The sequence below is a fragment of the Eptatretus burgeri genome, chromosome 7, assembly GCF_056783735.1.
Source record: "Eptatretus burgeri isolate ZD-2024b chromosome 7, Ebu_testis_v1, whole genome shotgun sequence".
NCBI lineage: Eukaryota > Metazoa > Chordata > Myxini > Myxiniformes > Myxinidae > Eptatretus > Eptatretus burgeri.
In genome coordinates this window covers 103,389,092-103,416,945 of record NC_140967.1, presented here as the reverse complement: position 1 = coordinate 103,416,945, position 27,854 = coordinate 103,389,092, and the positions used below count along the sequence as shown (strand labels likewise).

General features: G+C 42.7%; 1 protein-coding gene across 2 annotated transcripts in view; it reads left to right on the top strand.

The window, feature by feature from the left end:
- Nucleotides 1-27,854, top strand: part of LOC147023969 (ran-binding protein 9-like) — a 108,852-nt gene that overhangs the window by 19,583 nt on the left and 61,415 nt on the right. For both annotated transcript variants that reach the window (XM_085890060.1, XM_085890061.1), the window contains one exon: nt 2,519-2,630. In XM_085890060.1, coding sequence (XP_085746186.1) covers nt 2,519-2,630 — 112 coding nt within the window. The remainder of the gene's footprint in view (nt 1-2,518; nt 2,631-27,854) is intronic.

Here is a 27,854-nt window from a genome sequence, read left to right as displayed (position 1 = left end):
ACCCTTGTACGACCAGCATCACCCCCGTCACGCCCTCTCGTGTCCAGCGGCACGCCTCTGCCCCTGCCCTCCCACATCCAGGATAATGCCCCCGCTACCGTGCGTCCAGGGTCACGCCACTGCCCCTGTGCAAATCACTGTCATGCCCTGCCTCCGTGTGACCAGCGTCATGCCCCCGCCCTTGTGCAACCAGCATCACACCACCGCCCTCTCGTGACCAGCATCATGCTCCTGCCCTCGCGCAATGAGAATCACGCCCCTCCCTTGTGCGACCAACCTTTTGCCCTGACCCCCCACTTGTGTGACCAGCATCACCACCCCCCCGTCCCGCCCTCTCACAACTAGCGTCACCCCCATCTCACCCTTTCGCGACCAGCATCATGCTCCTGCCCCTCCCCAGCGAGACCAGTGTCATGCCCCTGCTCCAGTTGCCGCGCATCCAGGGGCACGGCCTTTCCCATGCCCCAGCCCCCACGACCAGCGGCACGCCTCTGCCCCTGCCCCTGCCCCTGCCCCGTGCAATCAGCGTCACTCCTCCGCCCCCGTGCAACCAGCGTCATTCCCGTGCAACCAGCGTCACTCCCCCAACCCCGTGCAGCCAGTGTCACTCCCCCGCCCCCGTGCAACCAGTGTCACTCCCCCGCCCCCGTGCAACCAGCGTCACTCCCCCGCCCCCGTGCAACCAGCGTCACTCCCCGCCCCCGTGCAACCAGCGTCACTCCCCCGCCCCGTGCAACCAGCGTCACTCCCCCGCCCCGTGCAACCAGCGTCACTCCCCCGCCCCCGTGCAACCAGTGTCACTCCCCCGCCCCCGTGCAACCAGTGTCACTCCCCCGCCCCCGTGCAACCAGTGTCACTCCCCTGCCCCCGTACAACCAGTGTCACTCCCCCGCCTCCATGCAATCAGCGTCATTCCCCCGCCCATGTGTGTTTGGTGTCACTCCCCCGCCCCTGTGCAACCAGCGTCATGCCCCCGCCCCTGTGCGACTGGCGGCACTCCCCCACCCCCGTTCAACCAGCGTCATTCCTGCCCCCTTGTGACCAGCATCACGCCACCCCCATTAATGTGCCCTGCTACTCGCATTCCTTTGCACGATCATTGATCCACCCTTGTCTTTGTGTGACCGGCAAACATGCCCTCACCTGAGCGGTAACCTGCCATTGCCCTAGCGTGACCAGAAACCCACCCTCGCCCATGTCCTCACACGCCTTGCAACCCGCCTTCTCCTCTCCCTTGTGCGAGCCGGTAACCACACTCGCCCTCTCCGCACGAACGCAGCCTCTGTCCTCGCTGCCTTCCTTCACATGAAACCTTTTCTCCCTGTTCTTCCTCACCTCACCTGCCCCCAACCTAACCATAACCTCAAACCCTCCCCGATTTATTACTTGCGAAAATTGAAGATTTTTCAAGTATATTGGTTGGTTGTGCGCGTCATTCTGTCTGTCTGGTTTGACAAAATTTGGAAATTTTTGTCATACGTCGGTCTGTCTCGTTTGTATGTTTGTCTGTGAGTACGATCACTCGCAAACGCGTTGGGCTAACTTCGGCAAACTCTCGCAGAGGTTTCCGAAGGATAAAAGTGAGGCCGTCCATGTTTTTTTGACTATATAGGTCAAAAGGTCAACATAGGTGAAAGATCACCAAGTTTGTCATCTTTCCAAAGTCCTCAATTTTTATCCGATTCGAAAGGTCACTGAATTGAACCGCCAATTATTTTTTGAAGGTCAACAACAACCTCGGTGAGATTTCTAAAATCCTCAATTTTCATTCCATCGATTTGAAATTTGAACCAGCAATTATTTTTTCCGGTCAAATTTGTTTGGTGGATTTCGAACGTGTCGTGCGATGCACCCTTATCAGTTTTACTGTTTTTGTTTTTTTTGCCCAACCCACGATACGCGTTCCTTTCTCCATGCCCCGGTAGTTGGTAAATGCTCGACCATTGCCCACACTCTTGTCGTCCTCCAATTGCGTTGGACCATTGTTCGCTTCAAGGTCGATTTCGGAGGATTCCTCGAACAGGCAAACTTGTAAGGTGAATTGGAACAGGCGAATTAAAGGTTCAATGTCAAGCTGTTTATATTCGGGAGAGGAGGTCGAGGAGAGAAGCTGCCTCAAGAATGTTTCACAAAATGGGGGGGGAGGAGTTTTAAAATCCTATTAATTATATATATTCTGTGTGTTAATTTGAATTACCGAACGATGCTTGATCGTTACAATGATGCAAATGCTGACCTTCAGGTTCACTTCCTCTCTTACCCGTCCGTGCAGTAATCTTCACCTCATTCTTTGACCATTCGAAGGAATTTCTGGGTTGTTTTTTTTCTTTTTCTTTCTTTCATTCTCTCTTTTGTTGTTTTGATTGAATTTTTCTTTAAAAAAAAAAAAAAAAAAAAAACTTTCTCCTTTGCCTGATTTGCATTGAATGTGTCATCGCTGTGGCATTCCACATTGAACTGATGCACCTGACACCTTCTGATCTTCTTCTCCTTCGTTTTGTTTGACTCATCCGTGCAGGCCATGGCAAAACTCCCAAAGATGCAGCCTCTGTCCGAGCCACGCATCCCATCCCAGCAGCCTGTGGCATATATTACTTTGAAGTGAAAATTGTCAGCAAAGGCCGTGATGGGTAGGTTTTTTTAATATGAGCGTGTGGTTTTTTTTTGTTGTTGTTGTTGAGTGTTTTTAACGAAATTGTCGGTTTTTGTGTTTGACTTGCATCATGATTCTTCGCCATTGAGAGATGGGCCAAAAAATGATGTACAGCACGACAAAAAAACGAGGTATAAAACTAATGCGCATACCTCCAACACGTAATGCCTGATGTGCAAGAACATATCGGGCCCAATAAATTTTTGAAATATCGTGCTACATTTCGTTTTTGGTCCAGTATCTCGATGGTGAAGAATCACTTTGAATATTAAGTAATTCTCGTATCCGGATCTGGATTCGGATCTTCACCAAAATCGAAACGATTTGTCCGTGTCACACACCCAACCTGTCCACCAAGTTTCATCCGAATCCGTACACAACTTTTTGAGATGTCCTGCACACAGACAAACAAACAAACAACAGAGAGGAGTGAAAACATAACTTCCTTCATCATCGTCGGTAGAGGTAAAAACAGATCCCTGCAGATTTCCGATCATCAATTTGGATTCAGACCAGGTCACTCTACCCTGGACTTGCTGCTCCTGCTTTCCCAACAATGCATGGAGGTCCTCAATGCTGGACATGAAATCAGAGCCATATCCTGAGACATATCGTGTGCTTTTGACACGGTCTGGCACCCTGCCCTGCTCACTAAACTCTCTTCCTATGGTATCCAAGGACATCTCCACTCATGGTTCGCAGATTTCATCTCCTGTCACAGCCAACGTGTGGCCCAAAATGGAGTTCTTTCATCCCCTCTTCCACTCCAGGTTGGACATCCTCAAGGCAGCGTTCTGGGTCCTCTTCTTTTTCTGGTTTTCATCAATGATCTCTCTGTCTCTCTGGAAAATCCTCTATATCTTTGCTGATGACTCTCCATCTGTCATCCCTCAGGTTGGCAAGCAGCAGCCTTTTCACTCTCTGCAGATCGGGATAAAATCACAAACTGGTCCAACACGTGGAACGTGTCTTTCAATCCTGACAAATGTCACACTCTTACTATGTCTCTCCGAAAGGAACGTTTGGAACCCCCCACCCCCAATCTACTCTCTCAACAATCCTCTTGAATAAGTCCTTTCATTGAAGCTTATGGGTCTCACTATCTGCCATGATCTTTCCTGGGAAAGCCACATTTCCAAGCTGGCCTCCAAACCCAGTCACTGGGTTTCCTCCGTCGTGCAAAGTCCTTCCTGGCATGCTTGAGCTCCTGACCACGCTTTCATCCACAGCCTGTTGGAGTACTGCTCTCCCCTTTGGGCTGGTGCTCCTGCCTCTCACCTCTCTCTCGGCTTCCCGCTGTGGACCCCAAGGAATTGAATGTCATTGGTATGTCCCGCAGTGAGGTTGTCTTTGGGTCTCTCACTCTCTCAACGCAGGCAGGTTGGTGTTCTTTCTGTCTTCTACTGTCATCTCTCCATCCTCGCCCCCTCCCCCCTGCTCTGGCTGAGATTTGTCCCCCCCCCCGCCCATATTTCCGCAGGGCGCTCAAGGCCCAACAGCAACCCCCTTCTGGTAAAACTACCAAAATTAAAAGTCACTGCTCACCTTCACTCTTTCATTCCTCTTTTTCTCCACCTTTGGAACAAACTCCCACACTCTTCAATCTCGCAATTCCCTCCAGGCCTTCTAAACAGCCGTTCACCACCACCTCTTATCTTTCCCTATCCAAAACCCTGATCTTTTCTACCCCCGTTAATCCACCCCAAACCCACCTCCTTCAAATTCCCTTTCTGAAAGTCCCTGTAGTGTTAGGACTTGAAAGTCCCTGGAGTGTCCATCTATCTCACCTGAAGTTTTTAAATTTTATTTTATTATCATTATTTTTTTCCCAGTTTTGCCCATGATTTTTCATCGGTTTTTGCCATAACCTTGCTGGTGATTGGGAGAAGGCTGAGTTCTTTTTTTCTCAGTTTTTTTTTCTCCATTTCCTTTCCTGTTGTACACTGCTCCTTTCCAATTCCATATCCAGACGATGCGTGACGTCATCGCCGGGCGCCGAAAGAAGGGAGTGCTCAGTTTTCACTCCGTTTGTTTGTTTTCTTCTTTGTTTGTTTGTTGGGTAGTCAATCTATCTACCCTTATTATCAGTATTTCCGTCGATATGTTTGTCTGTCTGTCTGTCTGTCTCTATGTACAATATGTCTGTTCGGTCCAGTGCTCCGTTAATACAATGGCGATTTTGATGAAACTTGGTTGGTAGGTTCATACCATGACCTAGTTGTGTGCAAATGAGAACCGTTGCTATGGACCCATCCGTTGCCTAGCAACGGACCTTTTGAAATTTTTGAAAAATCCTAAAAATATATTTTTGGGAAAATCACAAAAAATTATTTTTTGGAAAATCAAAAATCGGGCCACGAGCGACTGTGGGCAGTACATTCAGCCATATTGTCAAAAAATTCCCGCTGGATCCTATGAAAACTGTCGGAGAAGATAGACTTTGAATGAACCCTGGTCGAAAACAATAAAAAAACGAAGTTCGTTATATCTCAGAGACTATGAGTCAGATATACATGAAACTGGTATGGTAGGTTCATGGTATGTCCTAGTTATGTGTGAGAAAGAACCGTTGCTATGGACCCCTCCGTTGCCTAGCAACGGCCGAAAAACCTCTAAATGTGGGGTATTTTAACAAAAAAACAATCTGCAGCATTAACTCTTGAAGCTAGAATGATGAATTTTTTTGTGCTTAATCCTCATGTCATTCCCCATCGAACAGGCCCATCGCGTCAGGTTCTATTGGGTAGTCGACTACCCATGTCCGCCTACCGGCTTGTCTTGTTTGTTTGTCCGGGCGATATCTCAGCCATCCTTTGAGCTAGGAAGCTGAAATTTGGGGACAAAAGTGAAGATGTGCTTTGGCAAAAGCGGTATTTTTATTTTTTTATTAATTACTTAATTATTATTGATTTATCAATTACATATTTATTTAATTTCTCATCCTGGCAAGATCTGAGGCCCCTTTTGAGCTCAGAAGCTGATATTTGGACATGACAGTGACCAAGTGATTTGGCTATTAAGAGTATTTTTAGCCGCATCTCGCGTAGCGAACGCTGGCTCTAAGAGAGCTCCGCGTTGTTCTTCTTCTGGTGAAGACAAAACCTTTAGGACTCGGCTCTTTTATATACAGGATCCGGATCTCCTGAAATACTAAACACCTGTACACATCCTCGCATTGAAGATGCCTTTTGAGAGCGTCTATCATCAACTTTTAAATATATTCGGACATTTGCTTTAAAGTTTCGAAAAGTTCACGTTACTATTTAAAGATTATTCCGTTTAATGTGTTGTAATTTCGTAAATACACGATTTTCTCGTCATGAACGAGGAGCCTCCATGACGGGTCTCACTATTGGCTCCATCAAGGCACGTGACGAAATATCGGAAGTTGTTGTTGTTATTGCCTTTAGGACGCGGCTCTTGGACACATTTGTCCTTGTTGATTTATTGATCCAGCAATTTATCGATTAATTATTTTCTTTCTTGCTTGTCCGGGTGATATCTCAGCCATCCTTTGAGCTTGGAAGCTGAAATTTGGGGAGAAAAGTAAAGATGTGCTTTTGCAAAAACTTTTTTTTTTCTTTTTGATTCATAAATTAATTGATTCATTACTTAATTGTTATCGAATTAAACAAACATTCGATTAGTACAACAAAATTTAAATACGCATTTCAATAAAATAGACATCATCAAAGCTTTTCAGCTTGCACTCCAGGATAAAACCACAAGCAGATGAAGAAGAAGCATCAAACTCTCGTTTTATAAAGTTACAATGTAATGTCCTCAACGTTGATTGGTTGAGAGAAAGAAAGGACGAGATTACCTGATTTGTGGAACCACAGAGCATCATGATTAATGAGTAGGTGGAGATGAATCACTAAGAACCGGTGGAAACGTCATGCTAATTTGCTGAGGGCTAGCAAGGGAGGGTGGGGAGGGAGGGTGACTTTCACGATGACTCAGTGTTGACTGTGGTACTGTTGTGTCACAGTCAAGCCATCAAAGTCAATTTAGATATAAAGTTCGGACAAAGTATTTCTGTCTGCAAAGAATAGGGTTGGTTGATCTGATAAATGTGGCCTCCCTTGCACGAAGGTGAGCTCAACTGCATCCTCCACTCGGGATTTTATACCAGTCAATATGATATTGCTCTGCAGACTGAGGATGATTCAGTAAATGGTGACCAAGTGCAGAGGCACAGGGAATGGTTGTCGTACTATGTACGAAGGGCAGTCAACAAGTAACCATAAAATGGTGACATCAATTTGAGAGTCATGTGTGTAGCTGGAGACGACACGTTATATCTATGGGTAAGAGTCATGTTTTGCCTGTTTTCAATCTGGCAACATTGAGCGTATGACGTCAGTAGAGCAGTTCCATGATAGCGGCTCCCCGAGAAGCATGCACCAGGGAGGAGCAACGTTCTGTCATCCGTTTCTTGGGAAGTGAGGGTGTGAATCGCAGTGAACTCCATCGCAGAATGAAAATTCAATATGGTGATGCATCTTTATCGCTGCAGCAGGTGTACGACTGGGACAGGAAGTTTGACAGCTAAACACATCTCAAAAAGTTATGTATTGATTCGGATGAAACTTGGTGGAGAGGTTGGGTGTTTGACCATGACTAATTGATTGAATTTTTCTGAAGATCCGATTCCGGATCTAGATATAAGAATTATTTAATTTTCAAAGTGATTCTTCACCATTGAGAGATAGGGCCAAAAAACGATACGTGGCATGATATTTCAAATAATTATTGGGCCCGATATGTTCTTGTGGATCAGGCATTGCGTGGCGGCGGTATGCGCTCTACCGAGTGCCCTTCGAGTTTATTTTGTTTCTCATCTGGCCAATAGCTAAGGCACCTTTTGAGTGAGGAAGATGATATTTCAACATGACGGTGAACAAATGATTTTGCTATAAAGGTTTTTTTTTAAATTTATTTCTTGATCAATAGATTATTTATTCATTTTTCGATTAATCACTTAATTTTCAAAAAGTTACACATTCGGATGAAAAAGTGGTGGTTTGGGTATGCTGTTGGCCAATTGATTAAGAAATTAATTGTTTTTGGATGATTATTTATTTATTGTAATTATGCAATTAATCTGTTACTCGATCAATTATTTGCACACCACTCCCAATTCCATCTCCATGTGCTGCATGGCGGCATCGCCGGGCGCCAAAGGCACCCCGGCGATGTCGCGGGGTGGAGGATTTGTTATTTATTTATTATTTTATTTGGCATGGGGGCGGTGTACCTTGAATGTACCTCTACTTGTTTGTTTTTGAATTAATTAGTAATTTGATTAATTACTTAATTATTATCGATTTATTAATTACTTATTTTCTTTCTCATCTGGGCAATATCTCAGGCACCCTTTGAGCTCAGAAGCTGATATTCGGACGCGACAGTGACCAAGTGATTTGGCTATAAAGGGAGTTTTTGATTTATTGATGAATCATTCAATTAATTATTTAATTTTTCAAATTGTTAATTATAAACTGATGTTTTTGGTACTATATAACTTCAATATGGATACAAACAAACACGACATAATAGTGACTGAAGCTTTTCGTGCTGCACTCTTCAGGGTAAGATTGCAGCAAGTGAAGGAGGAAGTGAATGTGCGTGCTTTATACGCAGGTCTCTATAAGGTAGACACTGATTGGTTCAACCGTAATGACGTCACGGTTAATCCGAACGCCCATTGGTCGGCTCATCATCTTCACCTCGAGCTCCCATTGGCTGGAGCAGAGTTCGTCGATGATTGACGTTTGCAACCGCATCCTGGAGAGAGGGGGGATGGGTTTCCCCAAAGGTCCATTCACCATTTGTTACCGTACTTCCCTTGATCTTTCCATGCTGAAAGAGACACAGAGATCGTATAACTTCCTTTTGACGGCATAATATTGGATCGGTGGTAAGGATGAAGGTTGCTTCCAACATACGCAAATTAAACGAGCTCCGACCATGGCTCAATATCCTGAACATATCTGCATTGAACTGGTCTGCACAGATAGGGTTGGCAACCAGGTGCTGTGCAATGGCAGATGTAGCAGGTACAGTGGCCGGTTGTTGCTGGATATTTCTACATGCTCGCACTGGTTGTGTTCTAACCCTCACAATCTTTCTTCGAATCGCCAAAGGGACGTGTTGTTTGATCTGATCAGCCAATCTTGGTGTTGTGCGGTCCACGTACCGAGCTTCACATCGGCACTTAAACTCATCAATAACATTGCTGGTTTGTGAGGTGGGAAGCACATCCTTGTTGACCGACGTCAGCAAACGGCGAGAGGTAAAGATTACTCGGGGTTGCACAGCCAGAAACGTGTTGGACACAATATGTTTGATTTGTACTTCAAACCTTCGTGATGATTGCTCTTTCCGGGGCATCCTGATATAGACTGGACATTTGTCCGTAGCAATCCTCCGATCTTTTGTCGTGTTTAGAAACTTGTGTGTGTATCTCCTAACTATATGCTCAGAATAACCATTCTCACCGAGTATATTCATGATTTTGTCTATTTCAGCAGGAGGATTACAAGGTGAACAAATCCTCTGTGCTCTGTTAACCAGGATATTGATCAAGGCAAATTGTACCTCGTGGAGCTGTAGGAGTCCCACCGAGTATGGTTGAACCGACCAACGGGCGTTCGGATTAACCGTGACGTCATTACGGTTGAACCAATCAGCGTCTACCTTATTGAGACCTGCGTATAAAGCACGCGCCTTCACTTCCTCCTTCACTTGCTGCGATCTTACCCTGAAGAGTGCAGCACGAAAAGCTTCGGTCACTATTATGTCGTGTTCGTTTGTATCCATATTTAATTAATTTTCAAAAAGTTACAGATCGGGATGAAACAGTAGTGGTTTAGGTATGATATTAGCCAATTGATGAAGAAATTAATTATTTTACGATTATTATTTATTTATTTTAATTCCACAATTAACAAGTCAATTAGCGTACACCGCTTCCTCCCAATTCTGTTTCCATGTGCTGCACGGCTGCATGGCGAGGCGCCTTGGGGAACTCAGTTAATAACAGGAAGCTTCCGGAGCCTTTTTAATAAGGGGACTGGGCTGCATGTCTGACAGATGACATGCTGGTGCTCCAGTCCAAATGTGGTAACAGGACTCTCTTTATAAGGGAGTGTATAATTGTCTTGTACAAATAGAGGATGGTCTCCGGTGGTAGATATTTCTGAGCTCTATAGAGACAACCAACTTGCATAGAAGCACTATTCGCAATACCTGATATATACTTCTCCCAGCTGAGATTAGGGGAGATATCAAGATGAAGTAGGCACAGGTCTTGTGCTTCCAGCAAGATCAAAGGACCGATGTGTACAGGAGGAAAAGAACTGTCTCTAGAACAAGACAAGGACAGCAATTTGGTCTTCTTGGCATTGAAAGGTACCAGCCAATCGTGACCCCAATTCACCATGTTCTCTAAATCATTGTTTAGTGAAGCACAAACCTCGTTACGAGAAGTGTTGCGTGAATTAAGGGATACACAGTCGAGTGTAGAATCGTCAGCATACATGGCGAGCTGGGATGAAACGTTATCAGACAAGTCATTTATGTTGTTGTGGATCCGGGGTGGCGGGATTCTCGCCTGACTTGGCACCACCCTCACCGCCGCCGTCTCCGCGGTTTATAACACCGGCCGGCTCAGCACAGGCCTCGGGTCACGCGTCTTCAATCGCGATACCAATGTAATCCTCGTACCTTGCCAGTTGGGGAAATAGAACCCCTGGTTACAGATTGGTTTTGTCAGATGCCGAGCGTTTTCTGCCAGTCTGTAACCATTTTGGTTTTATATGCCAATCAAATGGATCGTTCCTCGACGCGACGCGAATTAATCCATAGCGGCAACTTCATACGAATTAACCAGATTTATTGGGGAACATCGGGGATCACAACACAAGCAAAATTCACGACTGTTTTTATTAACAAACCTCAACCCGTTCTTAACTAGGGAACCACGGACTACAGGTTTCGAGGGGGTCGCTGCCGAGATATGCCTTAAACAACGTGCAGACAAGGACAGACAGCATGCATGCAAGACAGAGTACTTTGTGACGCCTCATGGACGAGAGGACAGTATCAAAAGCACGAATGTCGCTCGCAACAGGCGGATGTCCACAGATTCGAGCTCCAGCTCGAACACGCCGCGTGGCGAAATGGAGGCGTCGTACTCTTGCCCCCTTCGCACCGCACGCGGTCTCTGCGCGCTCTGACCCCGCATAAGGTCGACAATGGGCCTCAGCTGATCTCTCTCAAGGTCCAGCACACAAATCCAGGCCTGCTCTGTTCTCCAGACAAGGCCCAAGTCGAGGTGCCGAGCTCCGCAGGCGGATTGACAACGTGTCGAGCCGTGAGGTGAGTAAGGACGGAGGCTCCACGGCCCGACGCAGGCCGAACCTGTCGATCACCTCCCCATAAAAGTCGTTCGCCAACTTGACGTGCAGGCAGCCTCTCTTACGTTCGCTCGCTTCGGAAAAACCAGCACGCCTCGAGAGCGACTGTTCTCCAAAAACTATACTCTTTTTCTCTCTTTTACAGTTTTCTTACGTTCGCTCGCTTCGAAACATGAGCACGCCTCTCCCAGCGACTGCCGACAGAACTCCTCCCCTTCGCGTCACTTCCTCTTTTTGGCTACACCCTCTCAGCCGATTGGGCGGGGCCTCGTCCGGGATGGGGAAGAAGAAGAGGGAGCTCTCGTTCCACCACCACCGCACAACAATAATACAGCCTCTTACATCTCCCGACACACATATAACGTCCATTTTACCACACAACCTAGCTAAACATGCATTTAATGGGGGATCTAAGCTAATCCTATATTTAGTGGTCCAATAAGGGCCATTTTCGTAACAATATTTACCAAAATATAGAGTCGAACCAAGAATAGAACCTTGAGGAACACCAAAATTTACGGAGCATGAAGGACCACCTTCAACTTTCGGTTAGAAAGGAAAGCAGAAATTATGGACAACATTCCACCCGCCACACCATACGACTGAAGCTTGCACAGTAGTCTCACCCCAAAGCAACTAAACGGGTCTCACCCCTAAAATCTAAGGCCCTGTTAAAATGATCAGAAGTAATTCGGAAGAGCAAGTCATCGATCGACCTGGAATGACGAAAGCCATTCTGGCAGGACGAAGTTCATCGTCTTCAAGGTGACTAAAAAGCTTATGATTGATAAAGCATTTAAATTAATATCTTACAAATCACAGGAAGAAGACTAATGAGACAGTAATTAGTTTCCAGAGAATGCTCACTGACTCCTTTAAAAGCAGGGATATAATAATCGAAGCCACTTTCCATGAGGAGGGAGACACTGAATCGGCCAAGCACATATTACACAGCTTGGCAAGAATCGGTGCAAGTTCAGGGCAACACCTTTGTAATACAACGAGAGGAATCCCATCAGGAACAGTAGCTTTTGAGGCGTCCAAAGAATGAACAATTCTGGCAACATTCTAAGGAGTGACAAGGGGGACAGAAATAACTTTATCTGTGCGAGATGGAAAAACAGTAAGGAAATGTCCATCATCTTTAAGTGAGAAATTAGAGGCAAACAACTCTGCAAAAAGATTGGCCCTATCCGGGGGTGGAGGGGGGGGGGGTGAGCATCTCAGGACCCTGAAAGAGATGAGGTATAGAGGAGTTGTTGCGGTTAAGAACACTGTTGACAATCTGCCAAAAGTGTCTGGAGCCACGCCGCTGAGTCATAATAGAACCAGCAATAGAATCTGCATATTGCTGCTTGGCACCGTCCAAAACTCTCTTGCAGCGATGATGAGCTTCATGAAGCAGGTGCTTCAAATCAAAGGTCCCCAGCAAATGGTACTTCTTGAAAAAATGGTCACGAAAAGCAATTGCTGCTGCACAAGGAGGAATGAGCCATGGTTGAGAATGAGCCTTTCCCCATCTCATCCATCCATCCATTGGGACCACACTCTGTGCAGAGCGTTGGTGCTGCCTAAGCAGTCTCCTTGGCTATTCGGCACAATCCTGGACGGGTCGCCACTCCGACACTGCCTCATATCTCATCGGTTCGTGAAGGAATATAATTGTCAATGCCAATATGAATTCATTGGGATATTTCCTCAGCATCCAAATCTGGACCCAGACTGAAAGCAGATGCCCATGGCACATCAACCAGAAAAGAACGAAATTTGAGCTGTCCTACAAATAACACCAATGATAGAAATGACGCACAGGATAGAACAGGGCTTGACTGAAGACAAACACTGCTGTTGATGTAACTTCTGGGTTCTCTCTCTCAGTCTCAGTCTCAGTCTCTCTCTCTCCCTGTAAATTTGGAGATATCTTCCTCTTCCCCGAACAGCTTGGACATGGCATGCCAACCCACGGGGTTTATCTGTTTTTAAGTCTTTGCTATGGCTCGGCCGGGAGTTCTTAACCGCCGACCTCTCGGACTCGGTGCGGATGCTCTAGCCATCATGCCACCGAGTCTGGTAATTACATTTAGATTTTACTTCAACGAGATAGTGGATTGACCTATTTGGTGTTTCCATCTCAGCACACGGCTGATAATGCTGAGATCCCAGGTCCAAATTGCATATGCCATATTTTTCGGCCTATAGGTCGATGTGGAGTAAAGTCTAATTGGCTAATTTCCCCATTTTTCTTTCCTTCATTCATAGATAAGTCAATTTGGAGTATAAGACAAAGCCAGATCAACTACAGTAGTTAGCAACACCGTCAGTCAGTCAGGACAGTAGAGGTGTTAATTCCCCCCTGACACTGATAACTGCATCGCTGCGTACCGTACTCCAGGGTCATGAACATTAATGAGCTGCTTTTGTGCATATTGTTTGAATTATTTTGTGGGGTGACCTTAGAATAAATTATGAATGTAAATATTCTTTCAACATATTTATCATTTTGAGGAACAAACTACAGAGTCATTGTTGTGGCACATTACGTTATGTCACAGTTCACAACTACTTAATAGACACTTGGCACAAAAAGGGCACATGGTAGAGGAGATACCTCCGCCACGTAATGCTTGATCCAAAAGAACATATCGGGTCAATATATTTTGAAATATCAGGCTATATATCGTTTTTGGCCCTATCTCTCAAAGGTGAAGAATCACTTTAAAAATTAAATAAAAACCAATGTTACCCCCAGGGTGACCAGTATCTTGCCAAAATGTGAACATGAGTGACTTATTTAAGGTCACACTGAGGTGAACAGAGCTGCTATCCACCAGGAGCGACTCCTTGAGGAATATCTGCCTACGAGAGATTCCGATGAGAATCGTTCTACAGAGTAACCATGAAAAATATGCGTTTGCCTCATAACGTCACCAAATGATGTCATAATGTCTCAAGCTTGACATATCTAGAAAGCACTCATCGAAGTGTTCAATTTGAGGTTCTACACGATATGGTTCCTAAAACTTGAAAATTTGACCTTGGGGTCAAATATGTTTGACCTCAGGCGCTAACCATGAAGGTCAAGGCCAATCGCCACCAAAAATTAATCAGCTGAGTGCCAGACCATGAACTATATTCCCATGAAGTTTGAAGACTGTCCGATCAAAATTACTCAAAAAATAAGGGTTTCGTCGACTCCCTTGATTTGCGACAAAGTGACCTTGACCTTTGACCTTGACCTTCAAAATTTTGTGCACTGAAAGGGACCTCTATAGGCCTCTGATATGCGAAGTTACAAAAATTTCCAATGATAACTGTGCTCTGCAGAATTTTTTATACGTGATTACAGACAAACAAACAAACAAACAAAAAAACAAAACATACAAGCTGACTTGCATATCTTGCAAAAACTTCGTTTTGGCAAGATAATAAATCTCGTATCCACATCCAGATTCGGATCGTTGGCAAAATCGAATCAATTCGTCCTTGCCACAGACCCAACATGTCCACCAAGTTTCGTCCGGATGCGTCCACAACTTTTTGAGATCTCGAACTATATATCAGTTTAGCACAATCTCTCAATGGTGAAGAATCACTTAAAAAATTCTAGAAGCCTGATCCGGATCTGGATCTTCACCAAACTCTAATAGTTTGTCCTTGTTACACACCGAACCTGTCCACAAAATTTCATCCGGATCCGTCCACAACTTTTTGAGATCTCATGCTATATATCAGTTTCGCACAAGGGGCATTCCGTGTCAAGTGTACACACCCTCCCGACACTAATACCTCATTTTCTCCCCATATGTTGGTCATTTATTCACTTGGGTGAAAAAACTCAAAATATCAACTTTTAGACCTGTGGGCCCATCGGGGCCCATTTTAGGGGCCCCCAAATTTGGGTGCCCCCGGCTGCCCTACAATCTTCCAGAGGCCATATCACAGGTTGTAGTGGTCCGATTTGGCTGATCTTGGTATCAAAATGCTCGTAAAAGCGAGATCTTTCGAATCGCGTAAAGTAAAATCACTCCGAAACAGTAATTCAAAAAGTTATAGTTTGGGGCACCCTTTGACCTTGGGCCCCCCCTCTCCAGCCAAACCGATGGTCCCGATTTTTTTTTTCGTGTGAGAATACCCCTTCATATACTCCAACACCTCAGCATAAATGAAAATGGGATCTCAATGGGTTCAAGTGTGATGATGGTTTTATTTTTCGTGGACTCGGGTGCTGGACACACAATACATAGCACAATATTTGAACACAAGATTTCCAATACACTATATCAGTATATTGTACATAAATTTTCCACATGCACATGCAGGAACTGGAGGCGATACCAGTACGAGTAAGAGTTTTTACTCGCATATAAAGGCCCGGTCACACCTTGACGTTTTAGCCAGCGATGGCAACGTATTAAAATGTATGTAAAACGCTGGCTGACGTTGAACTTTTGATGTTTTTTTTTTTAAGATTCGGACGTATTCATAACGAGTTGGTCGTATGCATAACATATTAGTAATGGACACAGAACGTTTCGTTGTGTTATAGATAACTTATACCAACGAATGCTGACCTGTTGTCGGCCTACACAACCGATGCCCAACGATAGTCTAACTTAGGCATAGTGCGTTGCACGCATCGCCGATGATGTCGTGACGTAGCCTATTAAAAGGCTGACGCACAACGATTCGAATCATAACTGCCGTAGAAATGGAAGTGACAACATCGCGGTCACACCTAAGCGATCTTGCCAGCGTATGCCGACCTAAGAAAAATGTGTCTAAAACGTTGGGGCATGTCAAATACGGTATGAGTAAGTTTGGTATACGTGAGTAGAACGCTAAAGTACGCTATCATACGTCGTAGTAAGTAGGGTACGTCAAGAAATTTTAAACATGTTCAAAATTTTACGACGTACTCGGCGTATGACACACGTTCCGCATGCGATGGGGATAAGTTTTACACACGATATGTGGACGCTCACACACGTCCACAAAGGCTACTTATAAGCTACTCATAAGTCGAAACACGTCGCGGTAATGTCTTTTTTACGCGAAACTTATTTCTAACTTATGCTTGACGTGCTTTGAACCAATTCTTTACGTAGTCCCAACACACATCGACGTATGTAGACGTATTCCAATGACGTCTTCCGGTCGACAAAAAAAAAAAAATGAATGTGTTTCTAGGTTACAACTGCCATATAAAGACGTGTTCCCAGCGGTTTTGGGAATTGGTATATAAAAATGCTGCTCATAAAAGGGGAACCCAACAGTGTTTTCGAGTTCCTTTTTGAGTCGATGTCCATGTCAGCAGTAACAGTATCAGTATCAGTATTAGTATTAGTATTAGTATTAGTAGTAGTAGTTTGTTCATGTTGGCAGTAGTAGGTGAGTGTGAGGGGGAGGGTGTGGGTTATGATGGATCGTCCTTGCGTCCGCGTGTCCACGGGTAGGTTCATAGGCTGACACTCAACGATTTAAATGGCTGCATCTCCACTATTGAAAGTAGACGCTTGCGCTCAACAATTGGATTTTTTTTACACTCAACGACTTTTAAACGGTACCACTCAGCTATTTTCATTGTTTACAATGAACGATTTAAATTGCTGTCACTCGCCTTTGTTTTTTGACGCTGGGGTTTGGAAATTTGAAGCGTTTCTTCTGAACGTGTTAAAACGCTCAAACTCGACTATTTTAAATAGACAATGCCGATGGACAATTGGAATCATAGCCAAGCTCGACATCGAAGTGTGAACATCCAACGTCATGCCGAAGAAAAGTTTGAAGAATGCTGCAAATAAGTGTCCTGGCCGTGGCCGTGGACGCTGACGCAAGGACGATCCATTATACCGACGTCTTTCAGCCTATGAGTAACTTAAAAGTAACGTCTGTCGATGTGTGGCAACGATCGCGTAACGTGCCAACAACACGTTAATCATAGGTTAGAAATAAGTTTCAGGTACGCTAAACATTACCTCGGCGTGTCTCAACTTATGATTAACTTACAAGTAGCATGTGTTGACGTCTGTCAACGATCGCAGACCGTGCATACAACTTGTGGCCAGCGTAGCGGAACGTGTGAGTCATACGCCGGCATACGTCATGAAATTTCAAGCATGAAAAAATTTGAGGACAACCGAAAAGTACAACGTTTAAACCCAACGTACAATGACGTATGGCAGTGTTTTTCAGCGTGCTCTCAATGTTATCAAAACTTACCCATAACGTATTCAACGTGTGCCAGCGTTTTAGAAAAAAAATTCAAAAATCGGCATACGTTGGCTAAAACGTCAAGGTGTGACCGGGCCTTTAGAGTCAAGATTTTTTGCCAACCAATGTTTTATTTGACAGCTGTGTTTCTGTTTTACTGATTGTGTAGGTTCTACCTGTAGCAGTTTTTGGTTCTATGGAAAGAAGTACTGTATATCATAAATGTCTAAAATGCAGTGATCTTCAATGTCAGGAAAAAATAAACTATTTGCAGGCCTGTTTGGATGAAGAAAATTCACTTTCACTTCATGAGTGTCCTGAAAGGTTTCCATGATGTAGGCAAGCCACCATTTTCCATCATAGTGCACTGTGACTAACCTGAGAGTTTCCCGTTAAAAGTTGGTGTAGATTTTGAAATAGCTGACTCGATACGGTGTTCCTCGCTAAGGCTGAATTCACGCACTTGAAGAGCAGTTTCAGAAATAGGGACGAAAGCATTAAGTTTTTGAGTTCCAGCTATGGTTTTGGCCGCTTTTCACCTTTCTTCCAGATTTCGTTCTTCCTCGTCATACGCCTCTTGGATCCCATAACCGAACTTCATTTCATTCAAACCATTTTCAGCAAAGCAAAAATATCTTTTGGAGAAATAATTTGACAGTCGTAAGGTCTACGCAGGCTCTCACGTGTTGCTTCTCATTTGACTGTACCTCCCACACCATCGGAAGGGCCCTTGCCATGACTTGTGGCAAAAAAATGCCATTCTGCGTCAATACCATACTATGATTTGTGACGACATAGGTTTATGAAAGCTTTGCTATTCATATATTGGCCAGCGCAACCGTCTGAGAAATAGTAAAGTTTCTTTACATTTTCAAAGCTAGATTTCAAGTGTTCAATGAGCATTCTTTGGAAGAGGTGGACTGAGACAACGTCGTGAGTATTGCATTCTGATATAATCGTGAACGAATCGTGGTTTAATTTGCCATCGTCCGATTTGAAATAGTAAACCCAGGGGTGAATTGTCACTTGAGAGCAGTTCCAATGGAATCCTTGGGCCGCATCCTGTACGACAAACGAATAGTTCTCTGAGAAGTCTCCAATAATGACAAATTCTCCTTCACCGATTTCATCTTTCTTATTTTTCAGAAACTGAGATTGGGCCTTGGCAATGAAGTCGTGTCTCACTAATTTCACCGCGCGTTCACAGAATTGATTCATGAATTCTTCCAAAGGCAGGACCATGGAGCTCAGTTCAGATCTGTCGGTGGATGTCCACCGTTTTAACTGAATTTCATCAATATCCTCTAGTTCATAAGCACTCAGTAGCTCGGTTTTGAAGTCTTCAATTGATGGGCAACTTTCACAAGTTCTGAAATACCATGCCGGTTGTGCTGGGTTACAAACTATGCGTGCTAATCACATGATGATAGCTAGGAAGTTCGGCTATCTGTTGCATTTTGGAACCAAACATCATGAGTTTCACATTTTGATGTATCGTACATACACATACACTGTGTGTACCGCCTGAACCGGCCAGGACACACTCCGAGGGACGGAGCATGGCGAACTTCGCGAATCGAACTTTCAAGCCAGGGTTCTTCTCTTTGAATTTTTGAAGCAGTTCCTTGAGATTGTTTAGTACCAGGCGCTTTTGAATTTTGTCTTTTCCATGTTAGTTCCTGACCACCACACAGTCCTTTTTTCCCGGCATTATTCGGCTGAGTTCATCACTTCGGTAAAATTCGGTTATGGCGGATTTCACTTCGTCAAGCAATATTTTACCCTTTTTGGGATTTGGAGACGATAGCATACCATTTTCTTTCTCTAAATTTTGGCTTGCACAGCCATTCTTTGGGAGCAACTGAATTCATGCATCATCCCTCTGATGCTCATATTCCAAGCAAATATTGTCAGTATACGTATTTGCTGTGAGCGGCTCGAAACAACGTATTTTTCTTTCAGGCTTTTGATCACCTCTGGCATGGAGTTTTCATCACATTTTGATGCTGTATTTTGTGTTTTCTCCACAGTGCTTGGTCCAGCAGCTAGTTCTAATTTCTTTCACACAGAATCTTCCACTTTACTTCGATTTTCAGGAACATACCCTGGGTTCCTTTCCACCTTTCGTTTGTCGAATGGGCTTTCGCCTATCATCGATAACGACTGGTTTAATAGGTCACCTTCTGCTTCTCGCTCAAAAACCTCCTCGTCCTCATCTGTCGAAATAGATTCTTCAATACGCTCTGGTGACAACTGAGAGTTTTTTTTTCTGCATGAAGTACAAAGTCTGTCATCTTTTTTCACCTTTGAAGAAAATTTCATCAACATATCATTTGACACATTGCGAAGATCTTTTCGTTGTTTCGTTTTGTGGCAGCTGAACAGATCGCAACAGTATTTTCGGAACTCCTTTCGATCTTCAGTCGCCATGCTTACTGCAAAAACTGAGATTAGCCCATTTATAACTTAATTTGATGATGGTTGTACAAAAAATGTACACTTAAAAATCAATCGACACAATAGGCAGAATAATTTTTCGCAAATGATGCAATATATATATATATATATATATATATATATATATATATATATATATATATATATATATATATATATATATATATATATATATATATATAAATAGTTCAGAGATGATGATTGTCAATTTCAGACATAAAGTCGCCTGCCAGCAGATGACGTCATTGGAACGATGATGGCAAACGTCGCCCAATGTTGAATCAAGAATTAGTGATATGTGGACCCCGAACAATAAAACCATCATCACACTTGAACCCAATGAGATCCCATTTTCATTTATGCTGAGGTGTTGGAGTATATGAAGGGGTATTCTCACACAAAAAAATCGGGATCATCGGTTTGGCTGGGGCGTGGGGGCCCAAGGTCAAAGGGCGCCCCAAACTATAACTTTTTGAATTACTGTTTCAGAGTGATTTTCCTTTACGAGATTCGAAAGATCTCGCTTTTACGAGCATTTTGATACCAAGATCATCCAAATCGGACCACTACAACCTGTGATATAGCCACTGGAAGATTGTGGGTCAACCGGGGTGCGCACAAATTTGGGGGGGGGGCCCTAAAATGGGCCCCCAGGTCTGAAAATTGACACAATTTTTTTACCGTGGATACTAACACTTGCACAAAAAAAGAATGAAATCTGAGACGGTGTCAAAATTTTGCTGGAAAATGTGTACACTTGACATGGAACGCGCCACAATCTCTCAACGGTGAAGAATCGCTTTAAAAAATCTCATAGTTGGATATTCTGCTTCCAACTGAGTATTGGAACACGTTTGTGAAGTTTCGTGTTAATCGGTAAAGGTGCGTTTTTCTATCCAAGATGGCCGCCAAACCATGTGACGTGTGACATCATAATTTTTACCACGCGTGCATACACAATGGTAGATGATAATTGCAAATTTTCGATTCGTTAGGTTAAGCGGTTCCAGAGAAAACATTATTAGGGTACCCTGTGAGTACAGGGTACCCTATTGTTTTCCTTCTGTTTATTATTATTATTATTACGCATTATTATTATTATTATTATTTTTCCGCCGGCATTTTGCACCCTTTTTCGCTTTAAAAATCATTTTCTCTGGAACACTAAGTCCGATCGACAGGAAATTTTCACCATAGTATGTATCTTTTTTGATAGCACAATCACGTTATAATTATGACGTCATTGGTCACGTGGTACGGTCGCCATCTTGAAAAAAGCGATAAACTTTGGACATCTGTATCTCGGAAACCGTGCAATGGAAAAATTTTTCGTTTGATACATTTTACTAAGCTCCCTATGGGGAACACGTGTGATTTTTCATGACGTCATAGGTGAAGCGATATACCGGTGAAAATTCGTCAAGTAGAACGCCATATAGGAAAAATCTGAAAAATTCTGAGCGTCATCTACACCAAAATTCATCGTCAAAAATGTTTTTTTTGACGTCATCGATGACGTAATTCGGCCGCCATCTTGTTTTTTAGTGTTTTTTAAAAAAAATCTTCTTCTCCAGAACGGCTGCGCAGATTGAGGCGAAACTTTACAGGCACATTCCCCCTGACGTCCTCTTTCAAGTTTGTTAATTTGTTGTTGATACGTCACATGGTTTGGCGGCCATCTTGAAAAAACCTTAAAACCTTCAAACATCTTCTTCTCCAGAAGCGCTGGTCCAATGAAGGCGAGATTTCAGAACTATATTCGTGACATGTATGCGATGCAAGTTTGTTAATTTCAAAGTGATAAGTCACATGGTTTGGCCGCCATGTTGGATTTAAGAAAAATATTAAATAATGCTTTCTCTGGTATTTCATAAGCCATCAAAGCGAAAATTTGCAAGTGCCTTCCTCGCTCAAGTCTGCATACATGGTAAAAATTTTTTACCTCAGAAGTCACATGGTTTGGCGGCCATCTTGGATAGAAAAATAGACTTTATCCGATTTACACGAAACTTCACGCACTTGTTCGGGTCGACGATGGAAAGCAGAATTTAAATTTATGATATCATAGGTCACAAGGTTCGGCAGCCATCTTGGATTGAAAATGAATAAATTTTAAAAATCTTCTTCTCCAGAAGGGCAAGACAGATGAAGACGAAACTTCACACATGTATTCCCCCTGAGGTCCTTTCTCAAGTTTGTTAATTTGTTCTTGATCGGTCACATGGTTTGGCGGCCATCTTGAAAAAACCCTAAAACCTTCAAACATCTTCTTCTCCAGAAGCGCTGGTCGGATGAAGGGCAGATTTCAGAGGTATATTCGGGACACCTAGGCGATATAAGTTTGTTAATTTCGAATTGATAAGTCACACGGTTTGGCCGCCATGTTGGATTTAAGAAAAATATTAAATAATGTTTTCTCTGGAACCGCTTAAGCTAACGAATCGAAGGTTTGCCATTATCATCTACCATCGTGTGTGCACACGTGGTAAAAATTATGATGTCACACGTCACATGGTTTGGCGGCCATCTTGGATAGAAAAACGCACCTTTACCGATTAACACGAAACTTCACAGACGTGTTCTAATACCCAGTTGGAAGCAGAATATAAATTTGTGATGTCATAGGTCACATAGTTCGTCAGCCATCTTGGATTGAAAATGAATAAATTTTTAAAATCTTCTTCTCCAGAAGGGCAAGACAGATGAAGACGAGCTTCACACATATATTCCCCATGACGTCCTTTCTCAAGTTTGTTAATTTCTTCTTGATCGGTCACATGGTTTGGCGGCCATCTTGAAAAAACCCGAAAACCTTCAAACATCTTCTTCTCCAGAAGCGTTGGCCCAATGAAGGGGAGATTTCAGAACTCTATTCGGGACAGGAAGGCGATAAAAGTTTGTTAATTTCGAATTGATAAGTCACATGGTTTGGCCGCCATCTTGGATTTAAGAAAAATATTAAATAATGTTTTCTCTGGAACCGCTTAACCTAACGAATCGAAAGTTTGCAATTATCATCTACCGTCGTGTATACACGCGTGGTAAAAATTATGATGTCACACGTCACATGGTTTGGCGGCCATCTTGGATAGAAAAACGCACCTTTACCGATTAACACGAAACTTCATAAACGTGTTCCAATACCCAGTTGGAAGCAGAATCTAAATTTGTGATGTCATAGGTCACATGGTTCGTCAGCCATCTTGGATTGAAAATGAATAAATTTTAAAAAATCTTCTTCTCCAGAAAGGCAAGACAGATTAAGCCGAAACTTCACACATATATTCCCCATGAGGTCCTTTCTCAAGTTTGTTAATTTGATCTTGATTGGTCACATGGTTTGGCGGCCATCTTGAATTTACCTTAAAACCTTCAAACATCTTCTTCTCCAGAACACCTGATCTGATCAAGGGAAACTTCACACCCCTATTGCACATGAGTAGGGAATACAAGTTTGTTAATTTCTAATTGATAGGTCACATGGTTTGGCAGGCATGTTGACTTTAAGAAAAATATTAAATAATGTTTTCTCTGGAACTGCTTAACCTATCGAAGCGAAAATTTGCGTCTGTCATCCTCCTTGATATCTGCATACATGGTAAAAATTATGAGGTCACAAGTCACATGGTTTGGCCGCCATCTTAGATTGAAGGATAAATATTAATTCATGTTTACTCTGGAACCACTACTTCTATATATGCGAAACTTCATATTTATAATTTAGGCTACATGTGAATCAAAAGTTTAAAATTTCAACCTGATCGGCCGTGTGGTTTGGCAGCCAGAATTATTTAATTATTTGAATCTGGTCGCCAGTAATAACGAAATTGAACGTTTTGTGCTGCCTGGTTCGTAACTCGTCTGTTCCGCGCCGTCTCGAAGCAGGCCTGTGTTTGTATCACCATTAAATAATGTTTTCTCTGGCACCGCTTATCCGATAAATGCGAAACTTTGCGACTATGATTTAAGTCTCACGTTGTGTCAGTTGTGTCAAAGGCGGACGGACTGGGTACCCGGTCATCACTGCCAGCAGTTATAAAGTGGCAGTTCTAGTTTAATATTTTTCTTAAATCCAACATGGCGGCCAAACCATGTGACATCAATTCGAAATTAACAAACTTATATCGCCTTCCTGTCCCGAATATAGTTCTGAAATCTCCCCTTCATAGAACCAGCGCTTCTGGAGAAGAAGATGTTTGAAGGTTTTAGGGTTGTTTTAAGATGGCCATCAAACTATCTGACCGATCAAGAAGAAATAAACAAACTTGATAAAGGACCTCATGAGGAATATATGTGTGAAGTTTCGTCTTAATCCGTTTTGCCCTTCTGGAGAAGAAGATTTTTAAACTTTATTCATTTTCAATCCAAGATGGCTGCCGAACATTGTGACCTATGATATCATAAATTTAAATTCTGCTTTCCATCGTCGACCCTAACAAGTGTGTGAAGTTTCGTGTAAATCGGATAAGGTGTATTTTTCTATCCAAGATGGCCGCCAAACCGAGTGACTTCTGAGGTAAAATATTTTTTCCCTATATGCAGACTTGAGGTGAGAAGGCAGTTGCAAATTTTCGCTTCGATGGCTTAAGGAATTCCAGAGAAAACATTATTTAATATTTTTCTTAAATCCAACATGGCGGCCAAATCATGTGACCTATTAATTCGAAATTAACAAACTTATATCGCATACATGTCTCGAATATAGTTGTGAAATCTCGCCTTCATCGGACCAGCGCTTCGGGAGAAGAAGACGTTTGAAGGTTTTAAGGTTTTTTTCAAGATGGCCGCCAAACCATGTGACCTGTCAACGAGAAATTAACAAACTTGAGAAAGGACCTCTTAGGGAATGTATCTGTACAGCCATTCTGGAGAAGAAGAATTTTTTAAAAGAAACACTTCCAAACAAGATGGCTGCCGAATTACGTCGCCGATGACGTCCCAAAAAACAAAATTTGACAGGAATTTATGAGTAGATGACTCACAAGAAATTTCAAATTTTTCCCGTACAGCGTTCTACTTGACGAATTTTCACCGGTATATCGCTTCACCTATGACGTCACGAAAAATCACACGTGTTCCCCATAGGGAGCTTGGTAAAATGTATCAAGTAAATTTTTTTCCATTCCACGGTTTCAGAGATACAGAGGTCCAAAATTTATCGCTTTTTTTCAAGATTGCGCCCGCAACACGTGACCAATGACGTCATAATTATAACGCGATTGTGCTATCAAAAAAGATACATACTATGGTGAAAATTTTGTGTCGATCGGACTTGGTCTCCCAGAGAAAATGATTTTTAAAGTGAAAAAGTCCCCAAATTGCGGCGGAAAAAGAATAAATTAAAACTGGTAAACCAGTAATCTCGGGCTTCAACCCGTGCATCCGACGTCAAAGGACTTTAATTTGCACTGAGTCTGCAATGGGGTCTCGCTCCGGTGTCCCTCATGTTATATCAATGAAGGATTGTAAAGCCGATAGCAATACATGATAAAGAAAGAAACTTCACATTGGACAAATTGAGGCTGGACAAAGTTTCAAGTCCCGAAAAAAGTCCAATAACTACAGATTTGCATATTAATGTAAAAGGCGAACTTGTAGGACGTTAAACCATATTCCAGATTGTACAGTCACAATAGCTCTATCTTCTTTCAGTTTCATTTTACGACATGTCAAAAATGAGTGATTTTAAACTTTGGGGGACTCTGGGCCTCACGAGGGTCAAATACACATATTTGGAGTCCCCTGTTTATGAACTATCTAAATCTGTCATTAAAATTCTTCAACTCTCATTTGCATATTTGGCATATTTAATGAGGCGAATCGGCATCATTTTAATCATATAAATTATGCAACGAGTTCGACCAAATTAAAAACTTAACATTCCCATGGAACGTCAGAAATGCGTGCAAAAGATTGAGGCTGCCGGATTCTCCTTTCTGGAGAAGATGTTTTTCGGTTTTGGAGAAAATCCAATATGGCCGCCATACCACGTGACCTACGTCATCAAAATTTTCAAAGTATAAACTTCAGGTGGAGAGTTATTAAATGGATAAGTTTCATTGAATTTCATCCAATCATTGTTTTCATTTAACGACATTTCAAAAATGGGTGATTTTAAACTTTTGGGGGCTCTGGGGCCTCACTGGGGTAAAATACAGACATAATGTAAACATATTTGGAGTCCCCTCTTTGAGGCCTATCTAAATCCATCATTCGATTTTTTTCAACTCTCATTTGCTTATTTTTCATATTTAATGAGGCGAATCAGCATAATTTTAATCATATAAATTTATTGACGATTTTGACCAAATTAACAACTTAATATTCACATGGAACATCGCAAATGTGTGCAAAAGCTTGAGGCTGTTGGGTTATGGGTTCTGGAGAAGAAGTTTTTAGGTTTTAGAGAAAATCCAATATGGCCACCATACCACGTGACCTACGTCATCAAAATTTTCAAAGTATAAACTTCAGGTGGAGAGTTAGTACGTGTTTAAGTTTCATTGTATTTCATCCAAGTGTTGTTTTCATTTTATGACATTTCAAAAATGGGTGATTTTCAACTTTGGGGAGTGCTGGGGGCTCACTGGGGTCAAATACGGACATAGTATAAATATATTGGGAGTCCCTGTTTATGTGCTGTCTAAATTTGTCATTAAATTTTTTCAACTCTCATTTGCATATTTTGCATATTTAATGAGGCGAATCGGCATCATTTTAAATCATATGAATTATGTAACGATTTCGACCAAATTAACAACTTCACATTCCCATGGAACAATGCAAATGTGTGCAAAAGTTTGAGGCTGTCGTGTTATCCGTTCTGGAGAAGAAGATGTTTTTAGGTTTTGGAGAAAATCCAATATGGCCGCCATACCACGTGACCAACGTCATCAAATGTTTCAAAGTATAAACTTCAGGTGGAGAGTTATTATGGTGTTAAGTTTCGTTGAATTTCATCCAACAATTTTCCCTCCAGATCCGCCACAAAATCGGAAAGTAAAACATAAAAACGCCTTTAATAATAATAATACTAACGATTTCAATAGGGCTTCAGCCATTTGGCTTGAAGCCCTAATAATAATAATAACTAGAACTGCCACTTTATAACTGCTGGCAGTGATGACCGGGTTCCCAGACGTGTCCGCCTTTGACACAACTGATACAACATGAGACTTAAATGACAGTCGCAAAGTTTCGCATTCATAGGATAAGCGGTGCCAGAGAAAACATAATTTAATGGTGATACAAACACAGGCCTGCTTCGAGACGGCGCGGAACAGACGAGTTACGAACCGGGCAGCACAAAGCGTTCAATTTCCTTATTACTGGCGAACAGATTTAAATTAAATAATTCTGGCTGCCAAACCGCGTGATCAGGTTGAAATTTTTAACTTTTGTTTCACATGTCGGCCTAATTACAAATATGAAGTTTCGTATATATAGAAGCAGCGGTTCCAGAGTAAACATTAATTAATATTTATCCTTCAATCCAAGATGGCGGCCAAACCATGTAACTTGTGACGTCATAATTTTTTCACCACGTGTGCAAACACGATGGTAGATGATAAGTGCAAATTTTGGCTTCGCTAGGTTAAGCAGTTCAAGAGAAAACATTATTTAATATTTTTCTTAAAACCAACATGGCTGCCAAACCCTGGGCCCCATCCCGTTGAAATTTCAAACCGTCATTCCGCATGGCTGTTCCACCATAAAGGTGATGCTTCACATTTATTGATGCAGTAGTTCCAGAGTAAACATTAATTAATATTTTTCCTTCAATCCACTATGGCTGCCAAACGTGTCGTACCTCAAAAGGGGGTGAGAACTTTTTATTTGTCATGGAGAGGCGGTCATAGTGGTGGAGTTTCACCTGGATCTGTTCAGCTGTTTCAGAGAAAAAGACGTTTAAAGATATTATTTTTCAATCCAAGATGGCTGATGAACCATGTGACCTATGACATCACAAATTTATATTCTGCTTCCAAATGAGTATTGGAACACGTTTGTGAAGTTTCGTGTTAATCGGTAAAGGTGCGTTTTTCTATCCAAGATGGCCGCCAAACCATGTGACGTGTGACATCATAATTTTTACCACACGTGCATACACG